At 42.1% G+C, this 18,971-nt stretch overlaps 1 protein-coding gene and 1 pseudogene across 1 annotated transcript in view; both read right to left on the bottom strand.

The window, feature by feature from the left end:
* MYO3A (myosin IIIA) overlaps positions 1-18,971 on the bottom strand; it is a 240,290-nt gene that overhangs the window by 4,323 nt on the left and 216,996 nt on the right. Inside the window, exons 32-34 of the mRNA XM_048219508.2 lie at positions 13,651-13,757; positions 4,287-4,327; positions 2,784-2,927 (exon numbers count right to left, since the gene is read on the bottom strand). Coding sequence (XP_048075465.2) covers positions 2,784-2,927; positions 4,287-4,327; positions 13,651-13,757 — 292 coding nt within the window. The remainder of the gene's footprint in view (positions 1-2,783; positions 2,928-4,286; positions 4,328-13,650; positions 13,758-18,971) is intronic.
* LOC125282789 (protein ARV1-like) lies at positions 9,642-10,569 on the bottom strand (annotated as a pseudogene).

Raw genomic sequence — 18,971 nt, 5'->3', positions numbered from 1 at the left:
TAGAGCTGTTTTTCTGTTTTCTATTTATTTATTTATTTGTTTTAGAGGTAGAATTCAGTGATTCATCACTTGCATACAACAATGAGCGCTCATTACTTCAATTGTTTTCTATTTCAAATACAGGATCCCATCAAGCTTTACTTAGGACATTTGTAGCTTTGTCTCTTTAGTCTTCCTTAGCTTAGAAAACTCCCCTCTTGGAGTTACCTTGTTTAGCTTTCTTCGATCATTTACTTTCACTCTAGAGTCAGCTCCTTGGCGATAAGGACGACACCGTGTGTTGTGTCCACCCCTTCCTCAAGCACCCAGCATAGGGCATTGAATGGGGAGGCAATATAGAGCAGTGGTTCAAGTTGTTGACTCTAAACTCAAAAAGGTCTGTGTTCGCATTCTGCCTCCCTCACTTCTTATCTGGGGGACTTTGCAGTCATTAAACGTTGTAGACTTAGGCTCCTGGTCTATAAAATAGGGCTATAAGAGGAACTGCTTCACAAGATTGCTGTGAGGATAAAATGGGTGAACAGCATAGCACTCAGCCCAAAGGAAGCCCCAGCCAATGCTAGCTTCTAGCATTCTCATTCTAGTGAATACTAACTACACGTCCACAGACACCGCTGAAACCCCAGGCAGTATTTCAGGGATATAATGCTTTTACAGCAGATGTGTGTCTGTGGTTGGCGGGAGGGGAGAATGAATATACTAGAAAGGAGGCAGTTTGGATTGTTAAAATGGAAGCAGGTAAGTCAGTGGAAAGCAATTTGAGCAGGAAGCTCAATGTGGAACTTGGGGCAAGTCACTTAATCTTTCTGGACACTTGTTATTCTCCTGTGTAGAACCCTGTGACTAGACTAGACTCTATGCTCCACCAATATGTTAAAGTTCTTGATCCCCAGATGGAAGAAACACATCTACTTTTGGAGACAAGGGACAGAAATCAAGTAGATTCTGGAAAAGCAAAGATGAAAAGAGCCACCATCTATGGAACCTCTCCCCCAGGCCACATCTGTTTCACATACGTCGTTTCACTTCATCTGGATGACAACGTGGTGAGGCAGTTATTAATGAAACCTTTTCCAGGTGTGGAAACAAGCTTAGTGAGGTCTGGTAACATGAGCAAGGTCCCTCAACTACCAAGTGGCAGAATCAGGATCCAAATCTAAGACTGACTGACTGACTGACTCTAAAACCTTTTCTCTTAACCACCAGGTCCTCCTGTGTAAGAGATGGTGAGGGTTGTGAGTGCCTGAGGTTGACAGGACGTTCACTTAGGATTTTGGAAGAACAGCTTTCCATTGCCTGTCGTTACTTCCATTTCTTGTATACCATGTTTCCATTTTACAATGTGCCCTCAATTTCAAAACTTCACAAAGACTTCTTTTGGGGGAAGAAATTCCCAAAGTAATAAATAAGCTACAAATGGTTTAAGATACTTAGTGTCAAGCAAAGTTAGTGGCGAACTGAGAAATCAAATCCAAAACACATATTTCAGGGCATCTGGGGGGCTCAGTCGGTTAAGGTCATGATCTCTGGGTCCTGGGATCCAGCCCCGCATGGGGCTCCCTGCTCAGCTCAGCAGGAGTCTGCTTCACTCTCTCTCTCCCTCTGCCCCTCCCCACTGCTCTTTCTCTCTCTCAAATAAATAAAATCTTTAAAAAACCCCACATATTTCTGTATGAATCTTTCTTTTGGATATTATTTTGGTCTGACATCATGGATTCTGAGAAATTACACAGCATAACTGAGAAGCCAATAAGTGTTTAAGATTACATTGGTTAGAACTTAAACACAGATTTTGGATGTATCCAGATAATTCAATTATTGCTTGTAAGTAGCATGACCATATAATTTATCATCCTAAGTGAGGTACTTTTTTTTTTTAATTTTTTTTTTTAAATTTATTAGACAGAGATAGAGACAGCCAGCAAGAGAGGGAACACAAGCAGGGGGAGTGGGAGAGGAAGAAGCAGGCTCATAGCGGAGGAGTCTGATATGGGGCTCGATCCCATAACGCCGGGATCACGCCCTGAGCCAAAGGCAGACGCTTAACCACTGTGCCACCCAGGCGCCCCAAAGTGAGGTACTTTTTAAACTTTAAAAAAATTTTTTAAAAATATTTATTTGAGAGAGACAGAGAGAGATAGAGTGCGGGCACACACACCAAGTGGGGCGAGGGGCAGAGGGAGAAAATCTTCAGGCAGACTCCCAGCTGAGTGCAGAGCCCGCCAAGGTGGGATGGGGCTGCGTGGGGGACTTGATATCACAACCCATGAGATAATGACCTCAGCCGAAACCAAGAGTCAGATGCTTAACCAACTGAGGCGACCCCAAAGTGAGCTACTATTAAAAAGAGTGTGCTATTAACAATGACACCAAGAAAACAGGTATAAACTGGGTTGTCTGGGGCGCCTGGGTGGCACAACGGTTAAGCGTCTGCCTTCGGCTCAGGGCGTGATCCCGGCATTCTGGGATCGAGCCCCACATCAGGCTCCTCCGCTATGAGCCTGCTTCTTCCTCTCCCACTCCCCCTGCTTGTGTTCCCTCTCTTGCTGGCTGTCTTTCTCTGTCAAATAAATAAATAAAATCTTTAAAAAAATTAAAAAAAAAAATAAAACTGGGTTGTCTGAATACCCTACCTTGAGGTTACTTTTAAACAACACACCAATCTTAAGAGGCAATATTCAGTGACAATATTTTGTTATAGTCCAAACACAATGACAGTGCTTTAGAAATGGAATTGGGAGTAAAACGTGGAAAATGCTGTTCTTTACGAGGTAGTTTATTACCTTTTGTCAGCATTAAAACATCGATGCTGGTGTTCTCCCTGTTGTCTTCCTTCTCTTAAACTAGGCTTATGTTCCTTTGGTCCAGAACGACTGGGCAAAAATTCCTTATAATAGAAATCTTCCAGGTCTAATAATTTTCCCTGACTGTAAACAAACACACAAAAAATCATCATTTCAATCTACTTTTCTACTCAAACTTACAGGAGACTGGTTTTCTTCTTTTATCTCATATAATTTAGGAGTAACACATACATGTCAATAGAAACAGGAGGAGTCTTGGGATGCATGAAACAGTATATTTAAGTTAAAAAGAAGCACAAAACCCTCATCTCTTCCCTGTAAGAGAGATTAGCTGCTGGAGCAGATTTCCTGGCTTCATCTCATTCATCTTGGCATCAAACTAGTTGCTAGAGAGCCAGGGATTACGAAGTTCCCATTCGGCCAGTCTAGGACAGGGTTCACAACTGACCCCTGGGCCAGTGTGAGAAAAGCTGCCCTTTATGTGCCAACACATAGCATTTTTCCGTTTTCTCAGCCATCGGTGAAGTACACTGGTGCACACAATATTTCATGATCTTACCTCACTCCGTTCATAGGTTAGCCTCTGTCCTCTCCTATGGGTGGTCTTTAGTGGGCTAATGCCTGTGCTAAATTTTAATTCCTGCACATGACATACGCACAGGGGTGTGTCTGTGACCATCTTCATTCTTGGATTTACTCACTGTAGTTCTGGGTTCTTGGGGTGCTCAGGACCTGTAGTGTGATGGGACTTCATAGGAGGTAAACAGGGGGAGGTCTGGAAGACGACCAAGGGTTACTGTGTTTCTGGGGAAAAGTGCTTTGCGAGTTACAGATACCAATTTACAAATGACCTTTCAGAATGCTGCTGATACATCAGTCAAGAGCTCAGTGCCCACTGGTGCTTAATAGAAGAACCCTCGAATGTGGAAATCAGTTAATTGCAATAGTGGTTTAACGTTAAAATAGGAAAAGTACTGGTGTGCTGAAATGTTACAGGCAAAGGGGACTAGTGTGAATCTAGGTTGCCACACCTGCAGGTGACACAAACCTTATTTCCTGACAAATCCATAAACATTATAAGGAGTGAGATTTAGCATGTGTTGAAGAACAAAAAGCAAAGGAGTCGGGGGAAAGAAAGTTCATGGACACAAGCATGCTCAAATTGTCCGATCAAAACCATATCAATGGACAAAGAAAAGCAAATTCTGTATTGGGACAATATAATTCATTCATAAACTATTTGAGTTCTTAATGTGTTCCTCGTGCTCAATATAGTTCCAATAGGCAAGATGATCTTCTAAATTACATATAAGGCATATATTTACAATATAAATAAATGTATTGAGAGAATGCTACTCTCCAAATCTATCCACATAAAACAGGTGATTTTTTTTAAAAGGTGATTTTCAGTCATAATTTGACCATTTGGAATTATATTTTGGTTTGATAAGATGACACTGAAATCTAGAAATAATAATTTACCTATCTTTTCTTGGTCTTCGTTTTTCTTCTTGGATTGACTTCTAAAGGGAACAGAAAAAAATTAAAAATCAATATAATATTATGATTAAAATAATGCAATTGATTAAAAGAAAATAATTGATATATTTACTATAATCTTAATATATAAATACACTTGTTCCTATAAAGCCAACTTAGAAATAAGCAAGTGGACACAATGTTTTAAAAATCTAATGAAATATAATTCACTCAAAATTTGCTAATTATGAATTTGTGATTATTTTTCTACCAGGCCTGGACTATAATTACTCTTTGCATTCCATACCAAAAAAAAAGAGTTTACCACATAGTGACCAGTATATACAAGATTACCTAAGGTCCATCTACCTACAAATGAGAAAACATATGTCAGAATTCCCGGAAAACCCGTCTTTCTATCACACACGCAGCTGTGAGTTAGGCAGGTTGATTAGGTTCCTATGATGTCTTGCTTATATGTCATCTTTGTCTGCTGTCAAAGCAGATGGGTGGACAGTGAAGGCAGGTGTAACAGTCCCCAAAAGAAAGGAAGTGTGACTTCACGAACCTATAGGAGCCCATTTATGGCACAAAAGTAACAGCATAGATGATACATGTGTTCATTTGCAAAATCTTTTCCCAGTTGAGAACTTGATATATCAAGGCACAAATCAGAATTTTTAAGTCTGGATTTAATTAGATATATTTTATTTTATTTTATTTTAAGGTTTTATTTATTTATTTGGCAGAGAGAGAGACAGCCAGCGAGAGAGGGAACACAAGCAGGGGGAGTGGGAAAGGAAGAAGCAGGCTTCCCTTGGAGGAGCCTGACGCGGGACTCGATCCCAAAACTCTGGGATCACGCCCTGAGCCAAAGGCAGACGCTTAACGACTGAGCCACCCAGGCGCCCATAATTAGATACATTTTAATCAATTCTTCAACCTGAACACTAATGAAATGGTACTTCATTTTACCTTACATACAAAGCAATATCATCTTTTGTATTGTAACACTAGTGATGTGTTTCCCTATGTGTGCAGGTGCAAGGTATTTGAACTCGCCTATTTTCATGTTGCAAGAGCCTATCTTTTAGGCCGAGAGAACAAATAGCACACTCCCCTTGAACAAGCTAAAGATACTGTAATCGTGGGAACTCTAATGCAGAGATCAAGTTGCACCAAGTGCAACTTGGTGCAAAACAATATAAGTGGCAACTAATAATGGTTTGTAAATATTGAAGGTTGTCCCCAGCATTTTGTGGCATACCAAATCATTTTTTCTCATGATTTATCATTTGTAATACACTAAGCTGTCGGACAAGTCAAATAGTTCAAAGTTTCATCGCTTCTTATCGGTTGGTATTTTAGTGGGTGGAGGAGGTAGAAGGGAATGCTTAAATTGTCAGGTCTGGGAGTGGACCATTCAAGAAGTAACCATGTAAGGGGCAGGACACCATCCTATTACATTCTTGATCAGATGCCCTGGGCCAGGAGGTGCTCACAAATAATTAATTGTATTGCCACCATAGGTAGCCTGGCCCCTAGCAGTCTAGTGAATGATCCCTGCACCCAGGTGGTGTTTGTTGTGGTTGTTGTTGCTTTAATATGACAAGGTCCTGCCTCCTTGATCCATTATCTGAAAAAATGTCTCTTGTTCTTGGTAACCATTTTCGATAATCCACAGTTGTGCTTAAATGATGGCATTAGGAGTGACAGAGATCCCCTTTACACCACCACGAATCAGATCAGCTTCTGCCCTTGAATTCTGAAGCTGGTGACGACCTTTGTGTTCGGGTCAGCATTTTCCTCTGGGAGGCAGTGTATGTAATTTGGTTCTCAGTTACAGGAATTCTTGGAAGAGGGAATACTGTCCAGGCTTACGCTTATTTCACTCTTGCCCGTGCTAGAATATTCTAGTGAAATATCACTTGATAATATATTTTCCCAAAAATTATTTAAGGTGGTTTATCATGGAAGCAATTACACAAGCAAGGTAATAAAGTAGAAGTTGTAAATAATGAACAAAGAGGGCGAAAGTGTTAGGATGGAGCTTTATGTTTGTCCCTCAGTGTCCTGGCAGCTGGGGCCAAAAGGGAAGCACGAAACTGCATTCTTCATCATGAAGATGGAGGCACATCATCCCTCAAGGGAGAGGATTTAATACTAATTTTATCACCTGGGGCTTTATATTAGTGACTTATTTAAAACAAACAATGTTTCCAGTGATAGTTCTGAAATGACAAATCACTAACTTGAAATCTTAAAAGAAAGAAGGAAATGTCCAGTGGCAGTTTCTTGTAGAGCTAGAGTAAAGAAGAGAGCTAGAAGGAGAGAAAGATGGCGTAAGGAGGAGATGTTCTGGGGCAGGTATTTCTTTTGTTTTTGTTATTTATTTATTTTTATTATATTATGTTAGTCACCATACAGTACATCCCTAGTTTTCGATGTAAAGTTCCATGATTCATTACTTGCATATAACACCCAGTGCACCATGCAATACGTGCCCTCCTTACTACCCATCATCAGCCTATCCCAATCCCCCACTCCCCTCCCCTCTGAAGTCCTCAGTTTGTTTCCCAGAGTCCATAGTCTCTCATGGCAGGTTTTTTTTTTTTTTTAAAGATTTTATTTATTCATTTGACACAGAGAGAGACAACCAGCGAGAGAGGGAACACAGGCAGGAGGAGTGGGAGAGGAAGAAGCAGGCTCGCGGCAGAGGAGCCTGATGTGGGGCTCGATCCCAGGACCCCGGGATCACGCCCTGAGCTAAAGGCAGACGCTTAACGACTGAGCCACCCAGGGCCCCCCCCCCCATGGCAGGTATTTCTTGAGGAGGCCTTTGGAAGAGGGAGGTCTTTGCCCAGAGGACTCTCAAAAATCTGTTCCTCAGCCAGCTACACTACAACCCCTCCCCAGAACTTTAAAATTCACATCTGTTACATTATGGGGGACACAATCTTACATTCCTTTTGAAAATGTGTTAACACTTCATTAGAGGGCTTCACAAGGTGAAGGAGGCAGCCAAAACATAGAAGAAGAAGAAGAAAACACATCCCAGTGGCCAAACTACCTACTCCTTCTACCTGCCTACTAGTTTAAGGAAGGTACTGGAAGGTCCTTTGAAGTGACTGTGTTTAGTTACTCGGTTTTGGAGGAAACTGTGGACCCATCACTTTTGCTGATGGCTGCACAGCTGAGTACCCGAGTGGCCACCGCACGCCGAAACAACAGGGTGTGTGTGCCCAGCTCACGTCCTCCTTAGGCTCCTTACACACACTTCTTAGGCTCAGCTCACTCTGATTTTGGACACAAAAATAGCAGTGTCTCAGGGGTGCCTGGGTGGCTCAGTCAGTTAAGCATCAACTCTTATTTTTTTTTTTTTTAAAGATTTTATTTATTTATTTGACAGAGACAGAGACAGGCAGCGAGAGAGGGAACACAAGCAGGGGGAGTGGGAGAGGAAGAAGCAGGCTCACAGCAGAGGAGCCTGATGTGGGGCTCGATCCCATAATGCGGGATCACGCCCTGAGCTGAAGGCAGACGCTTAACCGCTGTGCCACCCAGGTGCCCCAAGCATCAACTCTTGATTTTGGCTCGGGTCATGATCTCAGGGTCCAGATATCGAGCTCTGCGTGGGGCTCCCCAGTCACAGGGAGTTTGTCTCTCTCTCTACCCCTCTCCTCCTCTCCCTGCTCACGCACTCTCTCTAAAATCACTCACTCACTCAATCTTTAACAAAATAGCAACATTTCCTAGATGTGAGAGATTAAGAGCATCACATCATAGGAGAGAGCTGGTATTGATTTCAGGGGGTCAGACTGACCACGGAAAGAAGGGATATCCAAGGAGAAACAAGAACTACGGGAACAGGTAAAGCAACTGGGTGCAGAGCTGCTTGTGTGGGGAGGGGCGGGGCATCACCCCCAGGGCTCAGCAGCCCGGGAGGGAGCATTGCAGGGCAGGAGAGGGGCTGTAACAGCCAGTGAGTCCCCGCCTTCACAGAGCGTGTGGTCTGCAGGGGAGAGGCAGACAGGAGAGAAGAACACGTATATCCATATGTGCTCTGAAGAACATGAAGCCGGGCCGGGCAAATACAGGGAGATGGCGCGCTACCTCGTCAACCTCAATAATACAACCGCTTTCCTCAGTAGCCTCGGGTCATCAAGAAAAGGTTTACAGCATGTGGTACATTTTAGAAAGCGTTTCATGAAACAATTGTTGGAGAGGATGTGGAGAAAGGGGATCCCTCCTACATTGTTGGTGGGAATGCAAGTTGGTACAGCCACTCTGGAAAACAGTGTGGAGGTCCCTTAAAAAGTTAAAAATTGAACTACCCTATGATCCAGCCATTGCACTACTGGGTGTTTACCCCAAAGATACAGACGTAGTGAAGAGAAGGGCCATATGCACCCCAATGTTCATAGCAGCAATGTCCACAACAGCTAAATCATGGAAGGAGCCGAGATGCCCTGCAACAGATGACTGGATTAAGAAGTTGTGGTCCATATATACAATGGAATATTACTCAGCAATCAGAAAGAATGAGTTCTCAACATTTGCTACAACATGGACGGCACTGGAGGAGATAATGCTTAGTGAAATAAGTCAAACAGAGAAAGACAACTATCATATGATTTCTCTCATCTATGGAACATAAGAACTAGAATGATCAGTAGGGGAAGAAAGGGATAAAGAAAGGGGGAGTAAACAGAAGGGGGAATGAAACATGAGAGACTATGGACTATGAGAAACAAACTGAGGGCCTCAGAGGGGAGGGGGTCGGGGAATGGGATAGACCGGTGATGGGTAGTAAGGAGGGCACATATTGCATGGTGCACTGGGTGTTATACACAACTAATGAATCATCGAGCCTTACATCGAAAACCGGGGATGTACTGTATGGTGACTAACATAATATAATAAAAAATCATTATTAAAAAAAAAAAAAAAAAAAAGAAAGCGTTTCATGAAAACCATTTAAAATTACAGAAAGTGGCTTTTTTGGTGTTTTTTTTTTTTTTTTTGAACCACAGATCTTTTACTACGTGTGAATCATGAATTCATGTTCCTCTTTCAATTCCAATGCTTTACCGGAAGTTGACTATAATGCATAAATCTTCACTTGTTGTATACCTCGTTACCTGTAGCAACATTCCTTATGTCCGTGGGTATCGCTATGTGGTTTGGTTGTTTCTTATATGAGGAGGGGGTGAGGCATGGCAGTTTTGGGGGGTTTCTAGTGCTATAACCATTGCTTTCTTTTTCAGGAACTGTATCCAAATCTTTGCTTCATTTTGCTCAACAGAAATGAGGTGCCTGGTTTTTGTTTTAGTCTTCTCTTTTTCTGGATGCTGTTGGTCACGCCACAGACAATAAAGAATACAACTCTTCCAAAGTCTTGAGATTCACAGATGCACAATCACTTCCTACATCCCATTCCATCCTCTGGAAGAAGTGGACCATGGCACTTTCCATCAGTAAGCCATGCAAGCTGGCCAAAAGGGGGGCTTTCCATTGATATTCAGGGTCACTCTAATTGCCTGAAAATTTGATGTAAGGACAAATACTTTAATGAGTCTGAGGCACAGGAGGGTGTTGTCATGTTCCCAAATGACAGCTGGAATCAGCAAGAGTTTTCCATACCTAGATAATAATAATGCTTTCAGTGGCAAAATGAAGTTGAGGGTTTTTTTTTTTTCCTGCTGTTGTCAGTCATTCTACCCACAGGAAAGTAAAAATGCCAATAAAGAAGGCAGTTTGTTCTAGAGAAGTAATTGCAAACATTCTGGAGACATCCCACTCCTTGGTATATCTGATGAAGTTGTCAGGATCATGTTCTGGTTTGAACCTTGAAGCCGCCGCCACCTTAGGAATGCTTCACAAAGCAAACAAAATGTGCAGAGTTTTCCCTGCATGTTTATTTTAGTACTGAAAAGAAGATGCCTGTAAGGCCTGGGCTTTGCATAAAATAGCATTAATCAAGATGGTAACAGAATTGTACTGGATACATCTGTCTACAGGTTTTATGGCAGGATTTGCAGATGGTTATCGTCTCGGTACAGGTCCTCAGCCTCCTGGTTGCGTTCGACGCACCTGTACTGGTAGGAGGTCGAGACAGCGCAGGAGTGGCTGCCACTACCTCCGTCTCCCCCTTGCCCGGCCGAACCCCACTCCGCCTACTGGTGCCCACTTCTGTGCAACAACAGCCAAACTCAAATTCCAGAAAGTGTTTTCCTGATGAAAGGACATGGGTCCCTTCAGAGCTCTAGATTCCACTACGCGTCATGCCCCAAATTTGGGTAAGGGCCAGATGAATAAGAACACATGGTATGTTGTCACTTATACGAATATTCCGGGTTTCTGTGCTTTGTTTTTCACCAAAGCCACAGATTTCAAGACTTAGGGTTATAAAAAGGATTCCGGTCATTAACAGTTTAAGAGTATTAAACCCTTTCCATTCCTTTAAAAAAGAACAGTATGAAGGCAAAGTCAACGTCTTGAGGGCAGGGACTCATTTGTGAGGGTCAGGATCTGCCACACGATTCCCGCTGAGAGGACGGTTGTCAGTAACAGACACTGCGTCTTATTTCAAGCTCTTATAAATTCTCATATCCAGAGTGGCACCTGTTGCTGAAGCCCTCACGGTCAATGGTCATTTCAGCTGCAGTTAATAAAGGTCACTGAGCATCATTTACCACTTATATTCAGGGTTAATAGGGAACGTCTGGTAATTTCTAATCTTGTTCTCTGCTCTTCTTTCTATTTAACTACATAAACAAATGTCAGGCTAGGTGCTTCCTTTTGGGGTGGGCAGTGTAGAAAAAAGTCTGTTATCAAGATTTTTATAAATAGTCAAATGGAGCTATCTGGAATTTTTGCTTCCTTGATTTACTTCTAGTTGTATTTCGCTCACATTTCACTGGGCTTCTTTGTACCACAAATATTTATTGCACACCGTCAGGCTAAATGCACCAGGGAAACACCCTGGCCCCTTGGAAACCACCTCGGTCACTCTTTGGCGGAATACAGCATGGTGACATGGACGTTGGACTGCATAGGGAGGATACAGGAAGAGTCCCTTTGGGATTTGGGAATATCAGGAAGGCTTCCTGAAGAAAAAGACATCGAGGCGGGGGTTAATTTGTCCCCACAAGATGAGAATAGAAAAAGGAAGTGGGTTCTGGGCTGAGGACAGAACAGGTCAAGGGACAAATGCTTACAGACAACGTGAAGACCAGGTACAGGCTAATGAGAGGGAATGGCTGGAGAGGAGAGTAAAAAGGGGTGAATGAATGTCAGGATCTGAGGTTGGAAAGGTAAGCAAGGCCCTGATGTTGACCAGCCCTTCTATCATAGGACACTAGGAGGTAATGACAAGGTTTTCCATCAGAGGGGTAGTGCAACCAGATGTTAATTTTAGAAACACAACTCTAGCTACAGTGTGAAAGCTGTGTTAATGAGAAGGGGAGCAAAACAAGAGAACAGTAAGAGGGGGGGATAGATGGAGAAATATCAGGTGGAAATGCTGGCCTGGAGGAGGCTGTGGGCACATGATGTGGAGAGAAACAGAAATTTAGGAGATATTTAAGAGGTAGGTTTCTGGATATGGAAGATGAGAAAGGGGGAGGAGTCAGAATAATATTCTGATTACTGGTTTGTAAAAAGAGTTGGTTATTCATTCACAAGGACCATGTGTCAGCATTTCTATTTATATGACATGTTCAGAACAGGCAAACAGAAAATAGATGAGTGGTGGCCTAGGGTTGGAGGGAGGAGATGGGGAATGACTGTTAATGGGCACGGAGTTTCTTTCTGGGGTGATGAAAATGTTCTAAAATTGATTATGGTGATGGTTGTACAACTCCAAATATAATGAAAACCATTTAGTTGTATATTTTATGTGGGTGAATTGTATGGTATGTGACATATCTCAATAAAGCTGTGTGTGTGTGTGTGCGTGTGTGTGTGTGTGTGTGTGTGTGTGTGTGTGTATGCCTACGTGCATCAATGTACAGTATGTAAAACAAACAGCCAGTTTGAGATCTGAGTGTGGAGCTTGAGAGAGATCTAGCCAGAGGTAAAGATTCGGGAATTGGTAGTAACTGAGGTCATGAGATTGTCCAAAGGTAATGAGAGGAGAAGAGAACCTAAGATTGAACACTAGGCAAGACCAAGGTGGAGAAGAGACTTCCAAAGACACTGGAGAGAAACCCACACAGAGAAGGGAGGACTAGGAGACTGAGTTGGAAGTCAAATGGCAGCTCCATTTTGTGCCCAGAAGCTGGAAAAAATTCCAACAGATGGGCAGCACTCTCTGGGTGTGGAGGATCCTTGCTCTCTCCCTGTGGCAGTGGGAGTGGAAGAGGGGATAAGCATTGCAGAGGGAAGGACCAGCAGGTGCAAAGGACTAAGAAATGTGAGAGAAGGGCACTGGCTGGCAGGGTTTCAAGCAGTTAGCCATGGCTAGTGGACATAGGGGCCTGGAGAGGGGGCTGAAGTGTAATCCCGGGGCCAATGAAGAGGGCTTCTGTAGCATCTGGACTTCATGATAAAGGAACTGCTGAGCTCTCAGAGGGATCATCGAGGGAGGAACACACTCAAAAGATGGTCTAGAGAAACATTCTGGTAGGGGCTGGAGATGCCACGATTGGAAGCTTGGAATATTCTAGGTGGGGAATGATGATGGTCTGAAGTAGAGTGTTGCCCATGGGATAGAGGCAGGGCATGAATGGGAGTGAGCCTTGGCCAGGAAAGACCATGGTTTAGGCGACAGATTGGATGTCAGGAATGAGAGAGAAGGCAAGATCCAGGATGACTCCCATGTTCTTGGTCCAGGTCACCAGTGGTAGATGGTGGCATTCATGGAGAGCAGGAACAGGAGAGGAAGGGCAGCCTGGCGGGTTGCACAAGGAGAGTAAGCAGGAGCTGTGCAGTCAGAAGACCTGACTGCAGCTAATGACCCCGGCAGCTCTGGAGTGCCTATCTGGGTCTGAGTCCTGACCAGTGAGAGGAGGACACCACCTTAAGGGCTATTCACAGGATTAAATGTCACAGTGTATATGAATACCCCTCCCTCTGCGCCTGGAATTTAAAAGGTGCTCAAGTAAATGTCTCCTTCTTCCTCTTTCCCTTTCTTCTTTTCCTTAAACTCACCCTTTGACCTGAGGTCCCTCTCTGGAGAGCTCCTCTTATGATGTACTTGTCTTTCTGGGTTGGTATTTGCATCTCAGCTCAATGAATGGACCAGCCGAGAAGACTGCTGGAGGACAGGGAGTTTACAGGACTGTGGGAGAGGCTTGGACCAGAAGGAAGAGGGGCGTTAGTGGGTGCTATGGCTCCCATCTGATAGTAAGAGTGAGCCACTTACATGTAGCAGATAATAGTATGTGGAGTCCTCAGGGTTATTTAATGTTTTGGGTTTCCGGGGCCGTCTTGGGGGTCTCAATATTTTTGGCTCTTCTTCTTTAGAGATACCTACAAGAAAGGTGATCATAAACAAGTATTCAATTACAAAGACTATTATCAAGCAATGTCTTCCTTTTGGGGTAAATAAGAAATTATAGACATATAACTGGGGCTCAAGCTGGGAGAAAGAGGAAAGACTTTTGTTCCCAACCAACCCTTATATTTCTCACCACACATTCCTTCTGATTGTCTGGTGTTCTGAGGCTTTGAGAGGTAAGGGAAAGGAAAGAAGGGGAAGAAAAGAAATGCATAGTTTGGTAATGTGAAACAGCATATAGAAGTTCAGAAGATGACGGGGAGAGGAGTCGAAGCTACCAGAAAATCCTTAAAAAGGGGTATCATGTCAAACATTTAAAGAAGAGTTAATACCTATTCTTCTCAAACTATTCCAAAACATAGGAACTTCCTTCCTTCCTTCCAACAAAAGGAGGGAAAACTCCCAAATTCTTTCTATGAGGCCAGCATTACCCTGATAGCAAAACCAGATAAAGACATCACAAGTAAAAAGAACTACAGGCCACTATCTCTGATGAACATAGATGCAAAAATAGTCAACAAAATACTAGCAAACCGAATCCAACAATACATTGAAAAAATATCATTCACCACGATCAACCCAGGGATTTATTCCTGGGGTTGCAAGGGTGGTTCATCATTCACAAATCAATCAACATGATACATCACATTAATAAAAGGAAGATAAGAACCATATGACCATTTCAACAGATACAGAAAGAACGTTTGACAAAGTACATATGTATTCATGATAAAAACCCTCAACAAAGTAGGTTTACAGGGAACATACCTCAACATAATAAAGGCCATTTATGAAAAACCCACAGTTAATGTCATCCTTAATGGGGAAAAACTGAGAGCTTTTCCTCTAAGGTCAGGAACATGACAGAGATGTCCACTCTCACCACTTTCATTCAGCATAGTTCTGAAAGTCCTAGCCACAGCAATCAGACAAGAAAAAGAAATAAAAGGCATCCAAATTGGCAAGGAAGAAGTAAAACTTTCACTCTTTGCAGGTGACATGATAATCTATACAGAAAAATACTAAAAACTTGCTGGAACTGATAATTCAATAAATTCAATAAAGTCTCAGGATACAAAATCAATGTACAGAAATCCATCTAAGCCCTGCACAGTCTCTACTTCAAGGACCATCTCTTATGTTGTGCCCAAATAAGAGCACTGCTCATTTGCAGGCTTGACTCCCTTCTAAATGTAGAACCTCAAACTATTAGAATCCTCAGACCTGACTTCAAAAACCTTCACAAAGAAAGCATAAAGTTTGTCATCTTTTTCTGCTCTTTTTTGTCAATGTATCCAAGTTCTTAAAGCTGTAGCAACATCATTAGAGCTTCTGACACTCTGCATACTTGGTCGTTAGTGCTCGTCCCACGTGGCTTTACATTTACAGAGCTAATGGGCCTCTTGTGAAGTATTTCTGTCTGTTTGTCATGATTCTTGACCACTGCATCCCTGATTGCATTTGTGCAGAAATGTCTGTTCAATGGATACATCAGGATCAGGGTGGGAGTAGGGTATGCACGCTTATTGGAGAACGACTTACACTCAACTTATATCTGAGCATCCATTTGTTGGCTGGACTTTAAAGGCAGGACTAGATCATGATTTTGTATAATAAAGGGGAAGGAATGGTTCCTAATCTAGATGTAGAAGTACACAGAGAAACTGAAGTTCTCCAAACCATACTAACCACATCAAGTCAAATAGAATCAAATCAGTGAATATTTCTACTATGTGTAAACAACCATGACTGGTAGTGCAAACCAGTTTCAACCAGGATAGGGACTCGAAGATGTCTCTCTTTCTAGTCTCGTGCCCAGTCCACAAGGTGATCACAAAGGCATTCATATTCTCACATAATTTAGCTCATTCAGTTCAAAATCTATGGGATGCTGCTGGATGACAAAGATAGATCAGCTAGCTGGGAGTACTTTATAGAGGTGTAATGCATGGAACAAACAGAGAACCACAACAATCATACATTCTTTTTTGAATAAGACAAAAGAAAATGAGATCTTAGTTAAGGAGACCCTGTTAATAGATTAGTGATAGAGTGAAAGCAATTTTCCAACCAATCTCTGGAGATTAGTCTTCTGTTCTCTGTCTCCGTTCCTCTCCACAGGAACAGGCAGAGGAGTGGAGGGGATCGAAGCATCTGAGCCCTGTCGGATCCTGTCCTAGATGGTCACAAGCACAAGGCAAAACGGTAAAAGCTGGATTCTTGCCACCACCGCAAACAGTGTTTTTTCAGGTTTTTCTTTCTCCTTGCTCGTCGGCTCTTTCAGTGCTGATTATTAAACAGCTTCTATGGCTCTTGCAAAGTCTTATCATTTTAAAATGTATTGGTTGTAGCCACTTATATTATTCATTTGAATCTGAACTGCAAGAAATGTATAGTATGAAGTTATTACATTTTTAGGAGCATTAAACTGCCCTGTGACTAAATTTTAACGTGACTTTACCATTAAAGTCTGAATTAAAATATCAGAGTATTACTATTGTAACAGAAATTAATTAAGCGGAAGGTGGTGAAGAATCTGAATCAAGGCCCGGAGAGTGGAAAACAAAACCAATTCTGACAATAAAGAGAGTCCTGCTCTTGTCTCCATGGTCTCATCAAATATTCCCGCATTCAATCTCATTTCTATTACCCAAACTATTGAAACTGCCTTCTAGAAAGTCAAGGGTAACCACTTTATTGACAAATACAAAGACCCTTTATCTGTCCTTCAATGGCTGACTTCATCATTTAACATTATTGACCACCCTTGGTCTTCATGACTGAGGGTGAGATTTCTGAGGGGCGATCCCTTATCTTATTTATCTTTGTATTCCTGGCACTTAAGGACATGCTTGACATATAGTCAGTGCTTAATAAAATGTAGCTGGATGAGTAAAATAATCCCTTTGCCTCCTGGACTGAATCACGCCCCTCTCCGTTCCTTGCATTTCCCACCGTGTATTCTATACCGATAGCTTCCTGATACCCAACTCAGGCTGGACGTTCTCACCCCGCCAGAGCTCCTGCCCCAATTTCCTATGCCCTATTGAGTACTTCGTCTCAAACTCTGAGGCTCAAATGAACTGGTGGTCACTTTTCTTCTCCACGTAGGATTCTGTATATCACAAGCTTCATGGCATGGCCCCATTATTTCTGCCCCCACCCCAGGCTCAAAATATTGATATCACCTTTGCCTTATCCCTCTTGCTCATTTCCTATAGACAACCATCACCTCCTGTCAATTTTTGGTTACACACTTTGAAATGTCTAATATTCACTCACCATTTCTTCCTGTCTACCATTGCCACCACTCTGGCCTAAACTGCTCATTTAATAATTAGAGCAGAGCCTTAATCTGCTCTTCATGCTTCACCTCACAAATGAAAACCAGCTTTTTTTCCCCTTAAATATCATTTCAATTATGAAGTTTCACTTTTCAAAAATTTATGATGCTTTTTTTTCTTCTTTGATTAAGCCTAAACTTCTCCAAAATCCAGATTACTTATAATCTCAGCAGTTCCAATTTTATCACCCACTACCCCCCAAAATGAACTATCTTCTCTGGTCAGTCTGCTTACCTCACTGGAACCCTGACACACCATGTTTATAGCCATCACTTCACTTATTCTCATTTTCTCATAGAAAAGCTTTTTACAGCCTCACTGAAATCTTAAGCATGCCTCCTTGCCTGTCTCCAGTGCCAGCTTTTCCACGAAGCTCTCACTGACTGTCCAGCGATCCCCCTCTCAGGGACACCAACAGTACTTACAGGCTGTACAGATCATTTGAAATGAGTGGTGTCCCCTCAAAATTCACATGTTGAAGACCTAACCCCCAGTACCTCAGAACATGACTGGAGAAAAGGTCTTTAAAATGAGGTGACAAGGATGCGTCCCAATCCAATATGACTGGTATCCTTGTAAGAAGAGGAGACTAGGACACAGACTCACACAGAAGGAAGACCATGTAAAGACACAGGGAGAAGATGGCCATCTACAAGCCAAGGAGAGCGGCCTCAGAAGAAACCCACCTTGCCAACAGCTTGACCTTAGATTTCTAGTCTCCAGGACCATGAGGAAATAAATTTCTGTTGTTTAAGCTACCATCTGTGGAACTTTGTTATGCAGCCCTAGCCAAACATATAAAATCTTACTATTTTTACCTGTGATTTTTTTTTATAGCAGAGCCATAGGTTTTTGAGTGGTAGAGATAATGACTTAGGTTTTGATGTCCTCCTGCCTTTTCACGGTTGTTCTGCATGTGATAGGTGTTTGGAGAGGCTAAGTGGTTAGATGGATTCCATTTTAGCTCAGAGACACAGTGGTAAGTGAGTTTTGTTAACTGGATCACCATTGTCACTGTTTATAGGAAACTAAATTCCTGATGCTTTCAAGATAAGTGTAACTAGAAGAACCAACAAAACTCTTGAAAGAGAACCCAGAGGACTTCAGGAACAATCTAGGGTACAAATGTCTTAACCCAAATCCAGAAGTCATAAAAAAGTAGACATATTTGGCTATTAAAAATAGATAAAGACCTTAATATGACAACAAAGTCAGAAGACACATGATACATTTGAAAAACTATATTTACAATACGGATGACAAGTCAAAGGATGGTATTTGTAATACATAAAAGTGTTAGCAAATGACGATAAAAATACAGACAAGCAGAAAAAAGGGCAAAAGATTTAAATAGGAAGTTCAAGATGAGCAAATCCAAAAAGCCGATAAGCACAGGAAGGCACCCGAACTGGCTAGCAGGCAAGGAAATATAGGTTAAAATAATGACAAAATATCATTTTACTTTAGGCACATTAGCAAAGACTAAGAAGAAGGATAACAGTACTGAGCAGGATGTCAAAAAAAAAAAAAGCATGTTCTCACAAATTGTTGAAGGAAATGTCGATTTTTAGGGCTTTTGGGAAAGCAGTCTATCAAAACTAAACGTATCTTTCAACTCAATAACCCTACTCTGGGAACTTATCCCACAAAACTAAAATCCTGGCATATCAGGACATTTTCAAAGATGTTTACTACAACATTTTTCATAGTGGCAAAAAATGCAAAGAGTGAATATCTAGCAAGAGAGAAAAGCTTACATAAGTCATTGTGATAGACACATGAAATATTATATAGCCAGTAAAAAAGAATGTGTTATAGCTATGCCAGCTGATGTGCAGGGAC

This window comes from Ursus arctos, unplaced genomic scaffold (assembly GCF_023065955.2).
Source record: "Ursus arctos isolate Adak ecotype North America unplaced genomic scaffold, UrsArc2.0 scaffold_30, whole genome shotgun sequence".
Lineage (NCBI taxonomy): Eukaryota > Metazoa > Chordata > Mammalia > Carnivora > Ursidae > Ursus > Ursus arctos.
The sequence above is the reverse complement of the archived record's forward strand: the minus strand, read 5'-3'. Positions and strand labels throughout refer to the sequence as shown.